The sequence below is a fragment of the Phalacrocorax carbo genome, chromosome 1, assembly GCF_963921805.1.
Source record: "Phalacrocorax carbo chromosome 1, bPhaCar2.1, whole genome shotgun sequence".
Lineage (NCBI taxonomy): Eukaryota > Metazoa > Chordata > Aves > Suliformes > Phalacrocoracidae > Phalacrocorax > Phalacrocorax carbo.
This window is the reverse complement of record NC_087513.1, coordinates 77079153-77099482: the sequence shown is the minus strand read 5'-3', so window position 1 is coordinate 77099482 and position 20330 is coordinate 77079153. Positions and strand designations below refer to the sequence as shown.

Here is a 20330-nt window from a genome sequence, read left to right as displayed (position 1 = left end):
GTTTTATGGAGTGAGTGCCTAGATTTGCAGCCTAAACAGTTAGATTATATACAAAAAGCCAAAGTCTCCTACCTGGGTTTCTAACTCTGTTACTTCCAAATTCAGTTTATTCAAGTGTTTATTCACAAAGGTGATCAGAGACTACAAAAAACAGCAGAATGAGTGATGTTAGACACTACAGTCAGTGCCAATGTGAAAGGGTTAACATAATCTTTTAAGACTTTTCTTAAGCTTAATAAATCTGCATATGTGCTACTTGATTTTGTATAAATAAGTACATAAAACTGAAAACAACTCAGTCGTATAGTCATTTTTGTTGCACCATATTTCAGAAGTCACCAGATGGTGCTATTACATACAGTTTACTAGTTATTTTTCCTAGCACATAAAGCATCCTTTAGTGTCCTGGGAAAAAGCTGTGATGACATTGGTTTTCTTGTGGGTCCATTGTGAGGATGAAGCAAGCAGTAGGTGCATTTACTGTCCACACTAATCTCTTCAGGTTCTTGGAAAAGATCCACTGCCTGGGAGCATGGCATCAGCAGCACTGAGCTAAGAATCCCAAGAGAAGATGCCAACAGTACGCTGTTGTGCACGCACCTCTGTTTCTGGAGTGATGTGTACATATCAATTAGCAAATTACAGTCAGGATGTAACCCAAGTCTGGCCTTTCTATTCCCACAGGAAGCAGACATGCAAGATCCTGCTACTATGAGCCAGAGATGTGCCAATGTACTGAAGCAGAGAGATCTGCCAGCCTGCTTACAACACTTCAAAAGAGACACAGAGTTGGGTGTTAACACTTTTATTGTGTGGATAGAGTTAACTTAATTCTCTATCAACTTTTAAAACACTCTTCTAGAAGACATTCAGACTGGAAAGACAAAATCTTCCAGAGACTTCAAAGCATTATTTTAAAGGCATGCATCCTCTGTTTCATAGGAAGCGAAGGGACAAACTAGAACATCGATCTTTGCATAAGAGTGTTCTAAAAACTTAACAGCCATGTTGGAACTAGCCAAGGGAACAACGTGGAGTCTCTTCCTTGTGTGTGCTCTAAAACTAACAACAGCTGGCAGAGATCGACATCTTCTTTACCCCTCCGCTCTGTCTAGCACAAAGAGCCATGTCAAGAATATGTCTGGATAGGTGTGCTATACAGTGATGTTCAGCCTTGGAGGAGGCAACAGAGTGAGAGACTCTAATATGAATTAGTGTTAAGTAAGAGCACTGGGACAAAAGTAAGACTTCTGTAAAAGCGTTATATTTAGCAAACTTATTTATGGGTGAACCAAATTTCAGGGTACTGTGGAAAATATCTTCCACCTATGGAAGACAGAATCATAGAATCATTAAGGTTGGAAAAGACCTCTAGGATCATAAAGTCCAACAGTCAACCCAACACCACCTTGCCTCCTAAACAATGCCCTGAAGTACCACATCTACATGTTTTTTGAACACCTCCAGGGATGGTGACTCCACCACCTCTCTGGGCAGCCTCTTCCAATGCCTCACCGCTCTTTCAGTAAATAAATTTTTCCTAATATCCAACACAAACCTCCCCTGGCACAGCTTGAGGCCATCTCCTCTTGTCCTATCACTAGTAACTTGGGAAAAGAGACCAACACCCACCTCACTACAACCTCCTTTCAGGTAGAGCGATAAGGTCTCCCCTCAACCTCCTCTTCTCCAGGCTAAACAACCCCAGTTCCCTCAACCTCTCCTCATAAGACTTGTTCTCCAGACTGTTCACCAGCTCTGTAGCCCTTCTCTGGACACACTCCAGCAATTCAATGTCCTTCTTGCAGTGAGGGGCCCAAAACTGAACACAGTATTCGAGGTGCAGCCTCACCAGTGCCGAGTACAGGGTCACGATCACTTCCCTACTCCTGCTGGCCACAGTATTCCTGACAAAAGCTAGGATGCTGTTGGCCTTCTTGGCCACCTGGGCACACTGCTGGCTCATGTTCAGCCAGCTGCCAACCAACACCCCCAGATCCTGTTCTGCTAGGCAGCTCTCCAGCCACTCTTCCCTAAGCCTGTAGCATTGCATGGGTTGTTGTGAGCAATGTGCAAGATGCAACACTTGGCCTTGTTAAACCTCATACAATTGGCCTTGGCACATCGATCCACCCTGTCCAGGTCCCTTTGTAGAGCCTTCCTACCCTCAAGCAGATCGACACTCCCACCCAACTTGGTGTCGTCTGCAAAATTACTGAGGGCGCACTTGATCCCCTCATGTAGATCATTGATAAAGATATTAAACAAGACTGGCCCCAAAACTGAGCCCTGGGGAACAACACTTGTGACTGGCTGCCAACTGGATGTAGCTCCATTCACCACAACTCTCTGGGCTTGGCCATCCAGCCAATTTTTTACCCAATGAAGAGTACACCCATCCAAGCCATGAGGCACCAGCTTCTCTAGGAGGATGCTGTGGGAGACAGTGTCAAGGCTTTAATAAAGACCAGGTAGACAACATCCACAGCCTTTCCCTCAAACTACTAGGTGGGTCACCTGGTCATAGAAGGAGATCAGGTAAGTCAGGCAGGACCTACCTTTCATGAAGCCATGCTGGCTGGGCCTGATAACCTTGGTTGTCCTGCACATGCCTGGTGAGTGCACTCAGGATGATCTACTCCATGATCTTCCCCAGTACTGATGTCAGGCTGACAGGCCTGTAGTTCCCCAGATCCTGCTTCTGGCCCTTCTTGTAGATGGGCATCACATTGGCAAGCCTCCAGGGATCTAGGACCTCCCCTGTTAACCAGGACTGTTGATAAATGATAGAGAGTGGCTTGGCGAGCTCCCCTGCCAGCTCTCTCGGTACTCTTGGGTGGATCCTGTCTGACCCCATAGACTTGTGAGTCCAGGAGGCTCAGCAGGTTGTAAACTGCTTCCTCCTGGATTATTGGGGGGCTTGTTCTGTGATCCAACCCTGTCTTCCAGCTCACGAGGCTGAATACCCTGGGGATAACTGGTCTGTACTAAAGATCATCTTTAGTACAAGAATGACCTGAAAACCAAACAGGCAGCACTTCTTGGGGATACTGAGGCAGAAGACACACGCATAACTCTGGCTGCCATTGAGCCTAGTGAAGGGGTCACCACTGCCAGCCACTCATGAGCCTACTGCCCAGCCCCTCCCTGCTGGAGGGCAGCACCTGGGATATAAAAGCAGGTATGACTGTCCAGTCAGAATGTTCTGTACCACTGCAAATACTTTGCAGAATTGATTTTTCTAGCCTGCATCATTTTGACTGAATCTAGCACTGCTACCTAGAAAAGCCATGGCCAATAAATTGGAGTAATGAGACAAGCCTGACTGAAGTGAATGAATCCAGGTATCAACTGGCTTTGAAAGGGTGTTCTTTGGGTATAAACACCCTTTTCACTATTTCAGAATCCTCTTCTGCTATGTTCCAGGTCTTTCTGGATATCATTCCAAAAGCATAAGAATAAAAGCAATGTAGAAATAAAACTTGAATTTTATTTTTTACCTTTTTGACTACGCTGAGTTTGTCTGGTGCATGATCAAAAAGTGTGTCAAAGGCATCACGCTCTGGTTTTAGGGTGGGGGGGAGGAAAAAAAAAAAAAATCAATACACCTTCAACAGTCAAGTATGGGAAGATCATGTGTCCCAAGCTTAAAGGTCTTTCTCAGAAAGCCACGCAACAGAAACTCAAGCTAAAACTTAGCACCCTATTTTGATGTCTAACTAAATGCCAGAGCAAACTGCCCTGGGAATTCTAGAGATAACTGAAAATAAACGTATCATTCACTGATTTCCCTTTTCTGCCATTTATAAATGGTACACAAAATATGTAGGTGGAAGAAAAATGAAACAAATTCTGACTATGCCCCAATCCTAACTTAAAAAATGAGCCACTGAAACATCACCTGGTTTTGGTGTGGTACAGCTACAGCGATAGCTATGGTTGCATCCACCACTCAGCGTTAAAATCAGGTATTAATTTAGTTAATTTAAAATTACTGGTAGTACCTCTGACTTCAGTACAGCTTAAAACTGAAGACGAGTGAAATCTGATTCAGCACTGTATGAAGAGCAAAGCTTATGTACAGTATGAAGATTTAAATTATGTTTAGGCCTTCAAAGCATTGTATAACAACATCTAATCCAATCTAAAATCTACTATATTGACATTTTTTAGTGCAACATTTCACATTGTGGCAGCTTTGGGCTGACTGAAATTTTCCAAACACAGCTGTTTGGATGAAAACTGTCATCATCAGGTAAAACAAGAAAAAAATTAGAAATCTAGCCCATTGCAGTTACTTTTTTTTTAGAAAGCATAAAAAATGCTGGAAAAGTGTGTGGGTTTTAAGCTGTCAAAATTCTCAACAAAGTGTTTAACAGTTTTTCCAAGTTCAAATTCTTTCTATTTACAGAACTTATTTTAATTGCTCTCTATTGTTAAATAAATAAACACACTGATTATCCAAACTCCTTTGGTATCCAAAGATTTAGCTCCTATAGCCCCCTGACATTACTTATTTTCCGAGTACCTTATTAATTATTAATGGCAATACTCTGCAAGAGTATGTGTTCACATATTGTAACTGGGCAATACAGAAACTAAATGACTTGTTCTTTACCACACAGTCCTTTGCAGGAGCCCACATCTCTCCGCTGAGAAGTGACTTAATTCCACTAACAAAATTAAATGCAAAAAGAGAAGTCTTTCAGCAGCAACACCAAAAAAATTGGGTTTTGTTTAGAAGACCAGATCTACAGTTGCTAAGGTCTAAACCCTAAAATCTAATGAACGTGGAAGAGATAAGATACTCCATGCAAAGGAATTAGTGAGGGGTGACTGGTTGCTGAAAGCAGACAGATAAACAGAGCTTTCTTAGACCTCATACCATACATCTTTGCTTCAGTAATTATCATGTATTATTTATATATAAATTAAATGGTTGTATTATGAAGAAGGTGTAACTTTTATTGCTGGGGGTTGCAAAGATTTTTACTTGAAAACCACTAACAACAGTGCTACGAAATATTGTCCTGTGCAGCGTTTTTGCTATTAATTACTTACAAATGAAAACAAATCAACAGAGACCAGTCTAAAGAGCACAAGCAGTATACTGGATGATCTGGTCCTACCCATTATGCTCCACATCTGTGTAGAGTAACAAAACCTGCCCCCACAATACATTCCAACCCTGTGGAATTGCTCAATCCATCATCTTGATCTGCTGAAGGAAAACAGACAAGATTTCTGTGCCTAACATAAAAAAAAAAAAAATTCAGAGTCAACTTTGTTACTTACCAAATCTTCCCATCATCATCCTGCAAGTCAGAGCATTCAAAAATACTGGGTTAGTTCATGAATAACCACTTTGAAAAGACAAGACCATGGGCTTAATGGGCTTCTTCCTGCAAGATGCTGAGGGCTAACCACTCCTACCTAGTCAGGAGGCTGAGCACGTTGCAGACCAGACCCAACATGCTGCAGCAATGTACCAAGCAGACCACCAGTGATGTCAGGGGGATACATTTTAAATGAATGGAAGTGCGTAATTATGTTTTACACATAATTGTGATTTCTGATGCATAACTATTTTTATGATGAAGAGTGAATGAACAAATGTACTTCTGTGTAGAGTTTTCACAAATATAGTCATCAGACGCTACACCAACAGCTCAGGAGGAGCAAGGCTATCTATCTCACTTTAATCTGTTTTCTCTGAATAAAAAAACCCATACATCATATCTGGTTACTATGTAAATAAAACTGCCACATATGAATTATATACACAGCCAGTGACATCACCAGACATATGCAGATGCTTATCAGCTGAGAATCAGGCCCTGATTTGCACAGAGGAATTTGAAAGTATTCAATGAATGTTGAATTCTGCTGACTGTTGCATTTTCCATAGCTACACTTATATCTGGGTATGCAACACATTAAACAGTAAACCTCTTGATATTGTGTAATATTAAATAAGTTAATAAAATACATGTATAAACACACATGAAAATCTGTAAACATCTTTCTTGCTAAAAAATGTCTAAACCCCATTCCTCAGGTTACATCTTACAAACCACATCGGAAGGAGAGGACAAGCTAACTACATTGTTCAAGAGCATAAGAGTGAGGGGAGGAATTTTGGCCCACAAACCTGAGGCAGAGCTCTGATCCTACAAAAAACACTATGAGATCTTTAATGTCCACACAGAAATGTTATGATCTCATTTTTGAGCATTTCCATCTGAAAGATCTTCCCCACTGAGCTAGCCACATGGTACTTCATTTATCTTCAAAGTCATGGAAAGCTGAGCCAACTCTACAGGGAGCCAATACACTGATAAACTGAAGGAGGGCTCATGTAAGCCCCTCTTAGAAGAGCTGCCTTCAGGCCACACGAAGGAAAATCTCGGCTTTTATTTGCAGCCAAAGTGCATGTCTAGCCTTCTCCTTATAAAAAGGGCTGTAAAAACATAAAGCAAAGCAATCTGTTGCAAAAACTGGAGAGGGAAGAGGTTTGTTTATTTAGTTTCCTTTTGCTGAGCTCTAGTCCGGAGGTACTACTGAAAACAGAGATCATCTCTCCTTACAATTTTAACAAGGTATCACTTCAGTTTTGGGAGGCATTTCAAAGAATTTGTCTTTTGTCAAACTAATTCTTCCCCAAAGTATCTACTTTGGCCTTTCACTTACAAGAGGCAACAGCACTGGGCTGAAATTAGTTACATGTGGCTACCTCCAGAAGGCAGGGGAAAAAAACCAGGCCCACAAAGGTCACTTTCAGTGAACTATTGAGTTAAAAGCTTCTGCAACACAAGAATGTCAAGATCCTTTTCTTCTTTGTAATATATTTCCAGAGACCAAGTTATTTCTATATAGTTAAAAAAGCAGTACATTAAGGGGTTTTGTTAATTTAGCAGGGGCAGGGGGAAGATTAAGTTCCTCTTTCTTTTTTGCAAATGGTCTCACATCATGCACCACAGATGCACTCTGAAGATAAACTGTTTTGTGCTTACTCTGTTGTAGTCGTCAGCTCTTCTGTAACATGAGTGGTCTGAAGTAGGCCTTCGCGTTTCTGGAAAGGAAGACGGAGTTAGAAACTGAGATGGCATTAGCAAAGGAGAAGCTTATTAGGGGCTCTGCAGCATTCAGCATCTTTCAGAATCCCAGAGGAGAAAACTGGATAAAGCACGTTCGCTAAGTTTTGCAGAGGTAGAAGTGAAATAGCTGACACAGGAGGGCTCACTCGCAGAACAGTGGCATTTATGAGGCTGACAGCCAAATGGATGTTTGGGAAATGTGTGTGTATACATATATTTGCGGCCAACAAACTCACTAACAATTCTCCTCCTGAGACCAGAGTCAACATCATGCCTGGAACACAAATTAGAGGGAGTTTGTCAGCCTGTCTTAAATTGCCCAAGGGTAGTCATTCGTGTCCCAATGTCAACCAACAATTTGATACAATTGGCAGCCTGGCTCTCCAGAGAGGTCTGGGGCTGAAATAACACGGATGGCTGCACTCAGACCAGGGCTCAGGTGTGCCAGCAAAGCTCTCTGGGCATGAGGGCAGCTCTCCTAGAGCAGGCATGTTACTGAGGCCACCAGCCACATGCCTGTCAGGAATACATCCACCAAGGAAGGGTAGGGAACATAAAAAGCCCAACCAGTGATTTCACAACGAATAGTATTTCCTTGTTACTGGGTTTTCTCTCCTTGGGATAATTTTCTGCATGACTATGGAGTGTCCTACCCAACAGAGAGTTAGCATGTGGTGAGACTGAGTTTCAAAACAGCTTTATAACATTTTCCTCAGCTCTGTTCAGACACAGCCCCCTGGCACAGGTGGGGTCAAATGTTTCTGAGCCTCTCCAGAGTTCTGGGGACATGGCATGTGCCTCTCAGAAGCTGCAAATGCTTTTACTTGAGTCAAAAACTTTCTTAACATCTCTGTGGGTCCCTTCCAAAACTATGGGATATAGCCTAATGTCTGAATGGAGGAATTTCTCTCCTCCCTTCTCTGCGCTTAAAAAGCTGACACAAAGAGCTCAAATCTCAGCAGCCACCTAGGAACCAGGTCTGTCAGAATGACTTACAGCAGGATTAATAAAGCTGCTAGCTCACGTAAGCAGGGAAACCAGCCCCGCAGGCTCAAGCTCTGTACACATATGCCATCTCAATCATTTTCACCAGCTGAACCCCGAACAAGAACTTATTAGGGAGAACAGCTTTGAAAAGAAACACATCCTTCCCCAGAAGCAATCCAAGAAATTAAAATTGAAATCTAAAAAACAGTAGGAAGAACTTCTGCCCTTCCACTCCCTACTCAATGAATGAAGGCAGCATTGCTTTCTCAAGCCACCACCCAGGGAGCCTGGCTGAAAGCATGGTGGGAGCCGTGGTCTCCCATCGCTGTGCTGTTACAGCTCCGTGCCTGAGCTGGGCCCTGCACTGGATGCTGCCAGCTGGACATGTCTTCACAGCCCCTCGCTTCCCTATCATGCATACATCTCATCCTGTTTCCCCACGGGAGCCATGGGAGCAGCGCCAGAAGGTTTGGTGAAACAAGCCAGGATGACAGCATGGATGGAAAAATGAGGAAGCATCTGACAGGGCAATGTTTTCTTGCATACAAAACAATGTTGTCTTTATTCCATCCCACCACATCTCTGCTTTATTAAGACAGGTTTCTAGACCTTCCAGGCACCACATACCCCAGGGAGAAGATGCTATAAACTGTGAACAAAAACTCAGTAAGCAGTGACTAGTGAATAAGGCCTCCAAATGCCTGGTAAGGAAGAGGAATGGATGCCAACACTGACTCTGCAAAAGGTAGAAACAGCAGCATTTCTGCATAGCCCCCTCTGAGACAGCTGAGCATGCTGCTCGCACAGCAAGCCTAGGTCCCTTGGCCTTGCAGTCCAAAAGCAAATGTCATTCTTTGACAAAAGTTTGACTCCTTGCACCACTGCCACCAGACACATTTATTCTTTATCCTGCCTTGCCTCTGACCTTTCAGTCTGCAACTCAGACTACAAGGGAATTACTGTGAAAATACCTCAGATCTCCCAGCAGCACTAAGGTGGGACATGCTGCAATTTTAAAAATGAGGATGAGGAAAGCTAAGTGCAAAAGATGGCGATTCCTGAGCCTTGTAAAAATAACCAACACAGTGAGCCTGAAGAACAATTTTTACACTTATTTCTGAGAGCTTTTTTGTTTTCCTGAATTAGTGAGTTCATCATGTAAGTTTACATTTCAAATATCAGGCAGTGGAGTCAGCTGGAAGAAAAATCTCAGGATTTTCAGTTCTCACTGGAAGCACGCACTGAAACCACAAAGCCTCTCTCCTCCCTGCCCTCTCTGAGGAGGGCTGGAATGACAGGCCCATGCTGAGTGACACCAGTATTAAAACACTTATCATCTTAGACTCCTAACTCAGCACTTGGAGTAGCTATCAACAGGACCTTAACTAGAAGACCCACCCAAACCTTTGTTCTGCTAGGACATGTATAACTTGGACATATATTGCCATATTACAAAATTTTCTATTTCACACAAAAACCACCAAGAAAACCAATTCTGGAGGTTGATCTCAAAAAGGTTTGGAAGTAACTAGGTTTCAGGAACTCTACTCTTGAGAGGAGCTACCTCATGGTGCCCCTTATAAAATAATATAAACAAAAGGGTTTTTCTGCTGGGTTAGTCTTGTAGTTGTTCTGACAGACAGATAGATAGGTAAAGGTTCTTCCTGCCAAGGAAGGTAAAAAGTCCTCTCCAAAATGCTTGTGGTTTTCTGAGCAAACTATACAGTGCAGGACCAAAAAACAATAGTGTATTGTTTGACAGATACAGATCCAGCTACAGATCATTCTCAGACTCTAAATTAACTATTTTTAATTTTTAAAATACAGCACCTTAGGAAAGTCTCAGTCTGTCACCTTAAGATGCTAAAGGAAGGAAAGAATTTAAGGGAAGAGCAGAATCGCCACCAGTGTGTGATGATCTCGATACATACGTTCCATGTAGCACAGTGCTGTCATAATATTGGCTCATTTTATGGAGAAGGACACTAAAAATTAGATAAGAAAAAGCCCACAATACTAACACAAACTAGTAAGGTGTTCTGCATTGCTCTGGGATGGGCTATGGAAATTCACACAACTTGGCTAAGCAGTAACTTGCTAAACCAGTATGACTCCCCTATTTTCATAGTGTAAGCACAGCCCTTCCGGGCAAGAAGCACCTCATGCATCTGCACAGTGTGAGGATGGCTCAACAAAGTTGATAACAATAACCCTAAGTGCCAAAGTCACCCATGAAAGTGACACTTAACTAGCTTTGAAAATTTCAGTGTGGGTTCGCTCTTGCACAATACTCCCACAACATCTAGCAAGATTTTCTTGCTTTGGGGTCAACTCTGCAAAGCTTACAAAGAAGTCACTTAACAAACTGATGATTAATCTCCTTAAATGCATATTCAAGCAAGAAGAAGCATTTAAACTAAAACCTCTCAGAGCAGACATCTTATGATAATTGCGATCTAGTTTGACAGAACCCTAATCATTACTGGGATCTGCAATAAGAGACTAATTAACAATATATTAATAATTATTATAATAATAATAATCTTAATAATAGTTTTCTTACTTGGATTAGGAACAATACTAACCTCATTACTACCTTTCTTTCTGTCATCAGTCTAACAAAGGCTAAATAAAATCCATTTGAAGATATATGTGTTACTGAACCAGCATGTATTCTTAGACTAGATAACGGATGCTGAACTACAAAAATTCAATTTACCGAACTATAAGACAAAAGTTACTGTTCCAGAAAAAACATGCTTCAGTTTATACTGTGCCTTGCTTTCCATTTAAATAAACAAAGCTGAAGAGCTGCAAGCTTTGCCTAGCAGTGGGAGAGATAAGGGGACTGAAACAAGCCTCCTCTTGAACGGGGCCACCTGAGGTAGGCTCAGAGCTAGCAGTTGCCATAACCATCTCCAGGACTCCAGGCTCAAGGTCCAAGAGCAAGAGCTTACAGCCTCTTGAGCTTAAATTAACTCTCAATGTACCTTTGCTCTGACACCTTCATGCACTGCTCTGGGGACATAGGAGTTGCTCTTTCTCTCTTTCTTTCTTTCCCTAGTTTCTGTCAGCCTTTATCTTATCCTGTCTTCACCTCAGTCTTGTCTAGTCTCAAGATACAGGGACTCTGGTGAACCAGATGCTCTCAGTACGTGTCTTCTCTAGATCCCTTCAACAGGAAAGGATGTGAAAACACCTTCTCCACAGCCTTCCCTCTGCTACAGAGGTGATGGGTCCTGAAGCTTGAACTAAGGACAAGGAAAGGGAGGCTTTACTTCGTTACCCAAGAGGGTTTGTTTTCTGACTTATCAGTTACAGAATACACTTCACTATACTGGGCAGAAGGAGATTTCTAGCATTAGGGTGTAAAAGGTCTGTTGACCACCTTTTATTTACATTTTCCTCCTTACTTTTCCAAAACAGTCAAAATGAATTTAGAAAGAAATTAGTCTCCTATTTACATTCATGTTACGTTATATCTAACTCACCATTCTTAAAACGAAAGAACTACAGCACCCGAGAGCAGTTCAAAATCACCTCTTAAAGAGAATATATACATTTATTGTGAGCCAGGGAATATCCATCAATTACTCATTTATATCACACCCTGTACCTCTAAAGCATTCAGGCAGGCAGCCTAGAAAATGCCATTATTTAAATGTAAAGCAAAACGAGGCTTGTCTAATCAACCACCATGCAACCGCATCTTGTAAGGGGATCCACATTTGCCAAACAGAGTCCGAGACCACTTTATCTTCTTTATTCTTGAAAGGAAACCTACTACAGCCTGACAACTCAGGCAGTAAATGGCATGTACAGAAAGCGTTTCCACAGCCTGCTGCCAGCAGCTGAGCCTGCCTTGCAACAACAGCACTGAGCACCACAGCGAACAGTCACGGCATGAGCAGAGTGCCAGCTGGAATCGCTCTGCCTGGTGTTTCAACAGCTGTTGAGAAAAGCTGGGTTCACATGCTACAGACTGTACTGCCACAGCAGCATCAGTTGGGATAGAAGGCAAGATAAAAAGCAAGAGTACACACACTCTGATAGTAGAGTCTTTGTAGAGTGAAAAGAAATGATCAACACCAAGCAGAAAAAGGAATAACTACAGCAATATCTAGGGCAGGAGGGAAGAAGTCAGGGCTCCTCAGGTCAGACCTCTTCTCCATATCTAAGGAAAGCTAACAAAAACACAAGGCTGTGAAAGAAACGATGCACGCATGCCAAGGAAAACAACATGTCTAAGTCTGCATAACAAGTCAGTGGGGGAAAAACAACATCCCTAACAGGCTTCCCAGACTATGGAGATTCTACATGCTGAAATTCTTTTCTGTGCTGTTTGTGCTTCAGTGGCCTCTCCACAAAAAATCCATGGCAAAAACCATTTATTAAAGTGCCTGAAATTACAGACACAACTTTCTCATACAAAATCCCATCGCATGTTTTTTGTTTGATACTGCACTAGCATATGGTCATCCCAAACACATTAAAGGTATGATGTTCTTGGGATCACATTTAAGCACATCAAAAATGCATTCCCAGAACTCGGACTCACTAAAGAACCAGACAGGAATTTTCGAAATGACAAGAGATGGGGGGCAACGGATGGGAGCAGCCCAGTACTGCAAAATCAGAGTGGTAAACAATGATTGTTCTGATCAATTTCTCTTATGAGTTCATACTCACCCGTACAACTACCACTTGCACAGACACATGTTCAGGCAGTCGAATGGGAGCCCGGAAATGCATTGCCAAAGCTACCAGAAGGTGAAGAATGGAAATCAGATTCTTGCCATGGATTGCTGCAGAGAACAAGGAAAATGAAGCAAATAAAAGAATGCTGAGGCCTTATCTTAAATAAACAGCTCTGGCAAAAAGACAGGAAAAAGACAGTGAAAAATGCCTTTGGTGAACAGTCTTTTTTTTTTATCCTTCTTCCTCTTTTTCCTACATTAACAAGGCCTACAATATATTTTTACAGGTAGCAAAGCCTAGAGTCAACCCTCCCTTTACGTTACGTGCCTAACTTACAAGCCCAAACACTTCAGCTCCCTCTCTAGCAAATGAAGACAGGCAGACTCAATCACTTGCCTTCCACCGTACTGGAGAATACTGGAGAATTCTGCTTTTAGCAGACTTCCAAAGTGTTCACACAAGCTTTCCTGACTGTAAGAGATGAACCCCACTCACTACCTAGGTGAAAGGACTTCTCAAATTCCATTCTCACTTTCAGATTGTAACAGGCCATGCTTCAACAGAGGGCACTTTCTGCTTAGCCTGTCAAGCTTCATCTTCCAGCTGGATGCAGGATCCTTTTACCCTCACTGTGGTGGCCTGAAGGATTAGACCACCCTCTAGTACTTGAATGACTAACACATTTTTCATATCTGTAGGGATTCAAATTCAGGAAGCAAACAAAAAATTTCTAATGAAAGCATATCCTAAAAGGAACAAATCACTTCAGTTATCCCATAGCCATGTACATCTGTCCTTAAACAAAGACCACAGAAGTAGGTACCAGTTACAATCCATACATGGATGTGGTAACAGCCTCTACGCAAATAAATAGATAATTTTAAAACACACTGCATCACAGAGAACATGATCATCCTATTGATTATCATACTCTCTTTGCCTGTGAAGCTGAGACAGAAAGCATAACAGAGTCCTTACAGTCAACGTTCCACTTGATTGTCCAGCCATGGGGTCGGAGTAAATCATGGACAGCTTCCAGGACCGTCTGCAACTTTTGTTTCTGACCAATTTCAGACTGTGTCACTTCTGCTACATTCAGCTTACGGTCAGCCAACTTTTCTGTATTTGAAAAAAAGAGCAACAAAAAGAACAGGCAAAAGCAGATTAAACAAGGGCCTGGGTGGGAATAACAAAGACACAGCACTGGGCAGAGCTGGACTCTGCTAGAAATTTTCCAAGAGAATTATTTTCCTCAGAAAGCAAAATAGCTTAAAGCAAACCTTTCATCCAAGTGCGTCAATTCCAACAAAATCTGTGACAGAAAACTGGTAAGGTCTGGCAGAACATGCTCATCAATCAGGTGTCAAAATATATTACAACTTTCAGATAGGCACCAAGTTTGTAATAATATTATCGTACCTCCCATTTTCTTTCACTGCTGAAAAGCATTTGGCACAACACAGCCTTCACTACACAAGGAAGCTGCACAGGTTTAATGGACTTTTCTAATAACAAGTTTATTTAGGACAAAAAAGGGGAAATATTATGTGAACATTTACTTCAGCTTGATATGCTTTATTTCAGGTTAAGTCAAGGTATGAATTTAAGCTAAGGTGAACTTTGCCTCCCCAAACCATCAAGAGTATTTGACACATGACCAACAGATTTGTACTGGCTTAGTGGAACTAAGTGGAACTTAATGGAACTCTTTAAAGAAAGAAGTAAGTTGGTACAATTTTGTCATGTTGTTATGACAGTGTCACATCACGGTTGATTCCTTCCAAAAATGAACTAAGGCAGGAAATTTTGTAAAATACCGTTACTAAAATTTTAATTCTCTTTATGTAATATAATTATTTGTTGCCAAAGTCTTAGACAAGTCATTCTTCTCTTCCTCTGCATTGTGGCCCTTGCCAAAGACACAGGAGCTGAATTTCTCTAAAAAAGAAAAGAAGAAGAGAGCTGAAGAGGGTGCGGTAGAGTCCCCCCAGCCACCATAGCAATGAGAAGAGCTGATCTATTTTCTCCCTCCACCCTGGGGAAAAAAATGGTCAAACTCACTCTGCTGCTGGGACTAGGAGGTCAGGACTAGTTGAACATATCCCAATTATATATTATTATTCCAGTCTTTAAAACAAAAAAACATACTTTGCCAAAACTATTTTCACAAAATGAGTTGGGCTTCAACTATAAAGATTCTTTCAGAAACATCTCAGAGTTGCCAAAACCTATTATTCGAATAATGGAAGTATTTCTGCTCTCAAGCTCAAAAGTATGTTTCTTCTGGACATTTTACCTAGCTGAAGATATATCTATCTATCTTTATCTTTTTAAAAGTGACAAAATACAAAAGTACTTTAATAACCCAAACAGAAGAGACTTGCAGATTATCAACTCACAAATACTTTGAACATCTTGGCTGTTTCTATCAATCTACAGTAGGATATTTTTATCAATATCTGAATAATATTAAAAGGATAAATGTTCTTAAGCTAAGATGTCTCTGAGTCTTTTTTAAACTGACTACCAAAACATGCAAATATGATTTTAAAGCATTTTAGATGCTTTCTTTTTAAAATTATACTACATGATTAATTTTTTGGTCGCATGTTATGGCTCCTTTTTATTCTCAGCCCAGGTTAGCTGCCAGTCAGCGCACAGAAATTTATTTCCTTTCACCATGACACCATGTGTACCAAGCCACTCCAGCCTCTCTGAGTGGCACTACTTGGATCTTGATAAAATTAACTAAACAAGGAGCTCCACCTCAACCAGTCGGACAGCCATTTGTTAATCTCTTACTCCAAACTGCTTCAAAATAAGCCCACAATAATCTAAGTCTTGCTGAAGAAAACAAGACACCACTGCAGAACAACACAGTATTGGGGCTGAGTTGTGATAGCTTCAGGTCAGGAACGAAGTATTTGAGCTCCAGGCCCAACAGGAAGAAAATGAGGAAAAATCCAGTCCAGTTAGTCTCAGGCTGCAAGATGTACATGTCCACCTTTCCTCCTGTAAGATATGCTAAGTCCAACTGAGCTCCATATATATGTCTGTATGTACAACTAAGCCCTTTCTAAATGTCTGCAGGCCTGAGGGTAGAGCCATGGCCTCCACGGGGAGCATAAGAAAGCAGTGATACCTACAACAAATGGCCACAGTGAAATGCACTGCCACCTGCTGAAACAGCAGTGTCTATACATTAAGAAGTACAACTGTATTTGCTAAAATTACCTCTACACCCCTGCTCTCCACCATGCCTGCATGGTCCCAGCTGCAGTCTAACGAAGCAGTGTTAAAAGCACTCTTGGTTTATTCCTCAAGTTACTTTTGAGGAGTTTTAATTGCACACAAAGTTAATTGTTGCTAACTAATTCTAAAAGCTTGTGGATGTTCACCAAAACACTGCAGACTTGTTATTTAAGGGGCATATGCAGAAAATCAGTAAGCAGCATCCAGTAGCACCAGTGGAATTAGCACCACTAGGTCCTCTTGCCACACTCTGACACACACATCCCACATCCCAGCCCACTCTTGAAAACATGCATAGGTAAACTGAAAGAAGTCTGACTATCGGTCTCCAAGAAACAGTGCAGATTTACAATGGCACTTGAAGATTCAAGTCTCTCTGTTTGCTAAAAACATCCCCATAAATCACTGCATCATCATAAGGTTTTCTCCACTGTGCTTCTTGCGTGAACACACACATACAAAGATGTAAGGGGGATGCAAAATCACAGTGGCTCAACTGACTATATCCTTTCATGAATCATTTGCACATAAGTGCACATTACGAGTATGTGCCTGCTGCCGTACGTTCTCTTTTTCTCATTTTTTTCCCCTAAAAGTAATTTGACCAGGACCTCAGAAAAGCTCTCAGCCCAAAAGCTTTCGGAAGCAAACTATACAGAAAAAATTTTGGACCACATGGCTTCTGCTTGGTCCCCCACTGTAAACACGAACCTCTTCACCTTTTTTCTGCCACATCTTTCAGCTGTCTGGACTATACTTAGTCCGTGAAACAGATATCTAAGAATCATCTGGATTTCCTCCCCTTTCAGCAGACAGCCTGAGAAGAACAGATGGAGAAGCTGACACTGTAGCTATCAGAGAAACAAACGGTATCCCTGGTGAGATGGTGAGATGCTGCTGTCTGCAGCTTGGGAAGAGATTAACTTTGGGCTCCTTCCAGCCTTCGGGGCCGCCTTCTCTTGTGTGAACTCACCTAACAGCTTTTGCAGCACCTGCCCATCATAAAGGTCCTCTTCAAGCTGTTTGACAATAATTCTCTCCTCCACCAGCACATCATTAATCCAGTCAATTAGAACCTGAAAGTATAGAAAAAGGAGTCAAATGTCTAAAAACTACTGAAATATGTTCCTTCCATTCAAGGCAGTAATCAGGAATATAAAACAGGGCAAGAGTAACCATACTTATGTATTTCCAAGATACAGAGAAATAACAGACAAAGAAATGCTTTTGCTTTATTGTATTTAATTCAGGTCTTGCAACATGGCAATTTTTCCTCATTAAAATGTCTCCTTATTGCACCAATTCTAAAGCAAGCAGCAACTAGCAGCTCTGAAACAATAACCTTTGCTAGTATCTATGCTCTCCAGGTCCCAAAACTCATGTCTTACCTGTCTCCTGTGAACAGCAGACCTGACAATAGATTACAATAGTCCCACGCTCCCACCATGATCTCTGCCCTGAATAGGTATGAGTGGTGTACCAGAAAGAAGAGCTTCAGAGGGGAAAGACTGAATGCTCCAACTGACAGGAGCTAAACAGATCCACAGGCTAGATCCCTGCCGTTAGCAACAGAACAAAGAATTTCATTTTAAGATACTGCAGAATACAGAAGTCTGGAATTAAAATTTTGGTCAAAAGGGCCTGATAACCATTCTGCAACATAGATATAAATGTCCCCATATGCTGACTACCATAACTACAAAAAAATCATTCAATCACCTGCAAAACAGGAATGAACATAAAGAACCTTAAAAAGAAAAGGAACTGAGTTAAGTTTTCCAGGTGCCAAAGATAATAATTTCCAAACAGTTACAGGAAAAGCAGCCTTGACTGTTTGAAGTTGGCCATAGTGCTTTCCTCCAATTTATTATTTAGAAAATTAAATTACTTTTGCAAAAATAGTATAGTTCTGTGGGAGGAGACACAATGTTAGATCCTGCTAAATCCTTCATTCTATAAGAGGGAAAGAGTATTGCCAATCATAGACATGCAAAATGCATTAAATAGAGCCACCTAAAGCCATGAGACTCATTTAAAAATTCCGCAGTTTTAATTTGCTTCACACAAAATTGTCAGTTCTTTAAATTAACTTTCTGATTAGATCCCATACTTATGCCTCTTCTCTGCAGTCATTATGGCTAAAAAGTTTGGGGTTTTAATATACAAGAGATTGTGAAACAGAAGCAAAAATACCCAAAACACAGACAGGCTTCCACTGGAAAATACCCACCTTGCAATCCTAGGAAACAGGAACATTTGAACATGTTGGTCACAAGTACATTTAAGTAATTCAGCCTGGCTGCTCAGGTTCATTGAATCTACCAACCTCAAGTAAGTTTTGCTAGGCTTAGTGTCCACAAAGAAGTTTACAATCTAAACATGAAATACTCATGCTTTGTGTACCTCTATCTTTAGTATTTCCAAAACATGCTGAAAATGTGCAGGGCTGAAATTCAGCTCTAAAAATAGTGTAAGTGGCAAATTTTAGCTGGGTGAGATACGGCAACCAGTCAATTTGTGGGAAGCAAGGACCAGCATCAATGCTCACATACGTAAATCACTTTTGCCCTCTAAGCTGCCCAGAGGGATGAAAAATCTCAATAATAAAAATGACTCCTCTAAAGAGCTTTCTTTCAAAATAAAGCTTTTCTGATCAGTTATTCACTAGTGTATTGGGTTTGTGTGAGAAGCTGCTAGAAGCTTCCTGTGTCCAACGGAGCCAATGCCAGCTGGACCCAAGATGGACTGGCCAAGGCCAAGCCCATCAGCAATGGTGGTAGCGCCTCTGGGATAACTTGTTTAAGAAGGGAAAAAAACCCTGTGCAACACCAGCTGGAGAGAGGAGTGAGAATATGTGAGAGGAACAACCCTGCAGACACCAAGGTCAGTGAAGGAAGAGGGGGAGGAGGTGCTCCAGATGCTGGAGCAGAGACTCCCCTGCAGCCTGTGGTGACGACCATGGTGAGGCAGGCTGTCACCTTGCATCCCATGGAGGGTAACAGTGGAGCAGATATCCACCTGCAGCCTGTGGAGGACCCCACACTGGAGCAGCTGGACACCCAAAGATGACTGTGACCCCCTGGGAAGCCCTCGCTGGAGCAGGTTTGCTGGCAGGACTTGTGACCCCGTGGGGGACCCACACTGGAGCAGCCTGTTCCTGAAGGACTGCACCCTGTGGAAAGGACCCACACTCGAGCAGTTTGTGAAGAACTGCAGCCCATGGGAAAGACCCACGTTGGAGAAGTTCGTGAAGGACTGTCTCTCATGCGAGGGACCCCACGCTGGCGCAGGAGAAGAGTGTGAGGAGTCCTCTTGATGAGAAGGAAGGAGCAGCAGAGACAATGTGTGATGAACTGACCGCAACCCCCATTCCCTGTCCCCCTGCACTGCTCAGGGGAAGGAGGTAGAGAAACTGGGAGTAAAGTTAAGCCCGAGAAAAAGGGAGGTGTGGGGGAAGGTGTTTTAAGATTTAGTTTTCATTTTCTCATTACCCTACTCTGATTTGATTGGTAATAAATTAAAATAATTTCCCCAAGTTGAGTCTGTTTTGCCTGCGATTGTAACTGGTGAGTGGTCTCTACCTGTCCTCATCTCAACCCACGAGCCTTTCATTACATTTTCTCTGCCCTGACCAGTTGAGGAGGGAGTGATAGTGCAGCTTTGGTGGGCACCTGGTGTCCAGCCAGGGTCAACCCACTACAACTAGTCAATATCATCAACTTGCATCAAAAGTGGCTTTTTCTAGAGCAGGTAAAGGAAAAGTGGAGGTGATGTTTGAAGACAAATGTGGATATACAAGGATGTGGTCTGCACCAATGTTACTGACCCACTGCTCCCCTGTGACCCTGCAAGAACCTTTATCACTTGGGCCATTCCCTCTATCAGATGGCCTCCGCTGTGTGGTTACAGCTACCACCATCATTCCAACACATGCCACCAAGTTGTTCCACACTCTCACATCCACCCAATGCAATTTGTTGGGCAGGAGGATCATACAGTTTCTCCCTCTCCTTCCCCTGCTTCATGCCCCCCTCCTGCAACCCCTTCATGGCTTGCACTGCCAGTGAACTGACTACCACACTTCTGCTTGAGCAGCCCAGCCTGCTGGCACACCGGCTATCCCTGGCACTTGGGGTCCTGGACTGAAAGTGTTACGGCAGCACCATGCCCTGGCAGGTACAGTCATCCTCTCACTCGGGCTGTGCTCAAAGGAGCAATGCTGGGATGCCTGTCTCCTGACACATGCTCCAACATGCCCTGGAAACCATCTTGCTTCTATGTCACACAGCCTGATAT

General features: G+C 42.3%; 1 protein-coding gene across 2 annotated transcripts in view; it reads right to left on the bottom strand.

Moving 5' to 3' along the window:
- PARVB (parvin beta) overlaps positions 1-20330 on the bottom strand; it is a 68344-nt gene that overhangs the window by 12730 nt on the left and 35284 nt on the right. For both annotated transcript variants that reach the window (XM_064461039.1, XM_064461049.1), the window contains exons 4-10: positions 17008-17110; positions 13761-13901; positions 12774-12889; positions 7014-7072; positions 5296-5315; positions 3501-3562; positions 73-141 (exon numbers count right to left, since the gene is read on the bottom strand). In XM_064461039.1, the coding sequence (XP_064317109.1) occupies positions 73-141; positions 3501-3562; positions 5296-5315; positions 7014-7072; positions 12774-12889; positions 13761-13901; positions 17008-17110 (570 nt within the window). The remainder of the gene's footprint in view (positions 1-72; positions 142-3500; positions 3563-5295; positions 5316-7013; positions 7073-12773; positions 12890-13760; positions 13902-17007; positions 17111-20330) is intronic.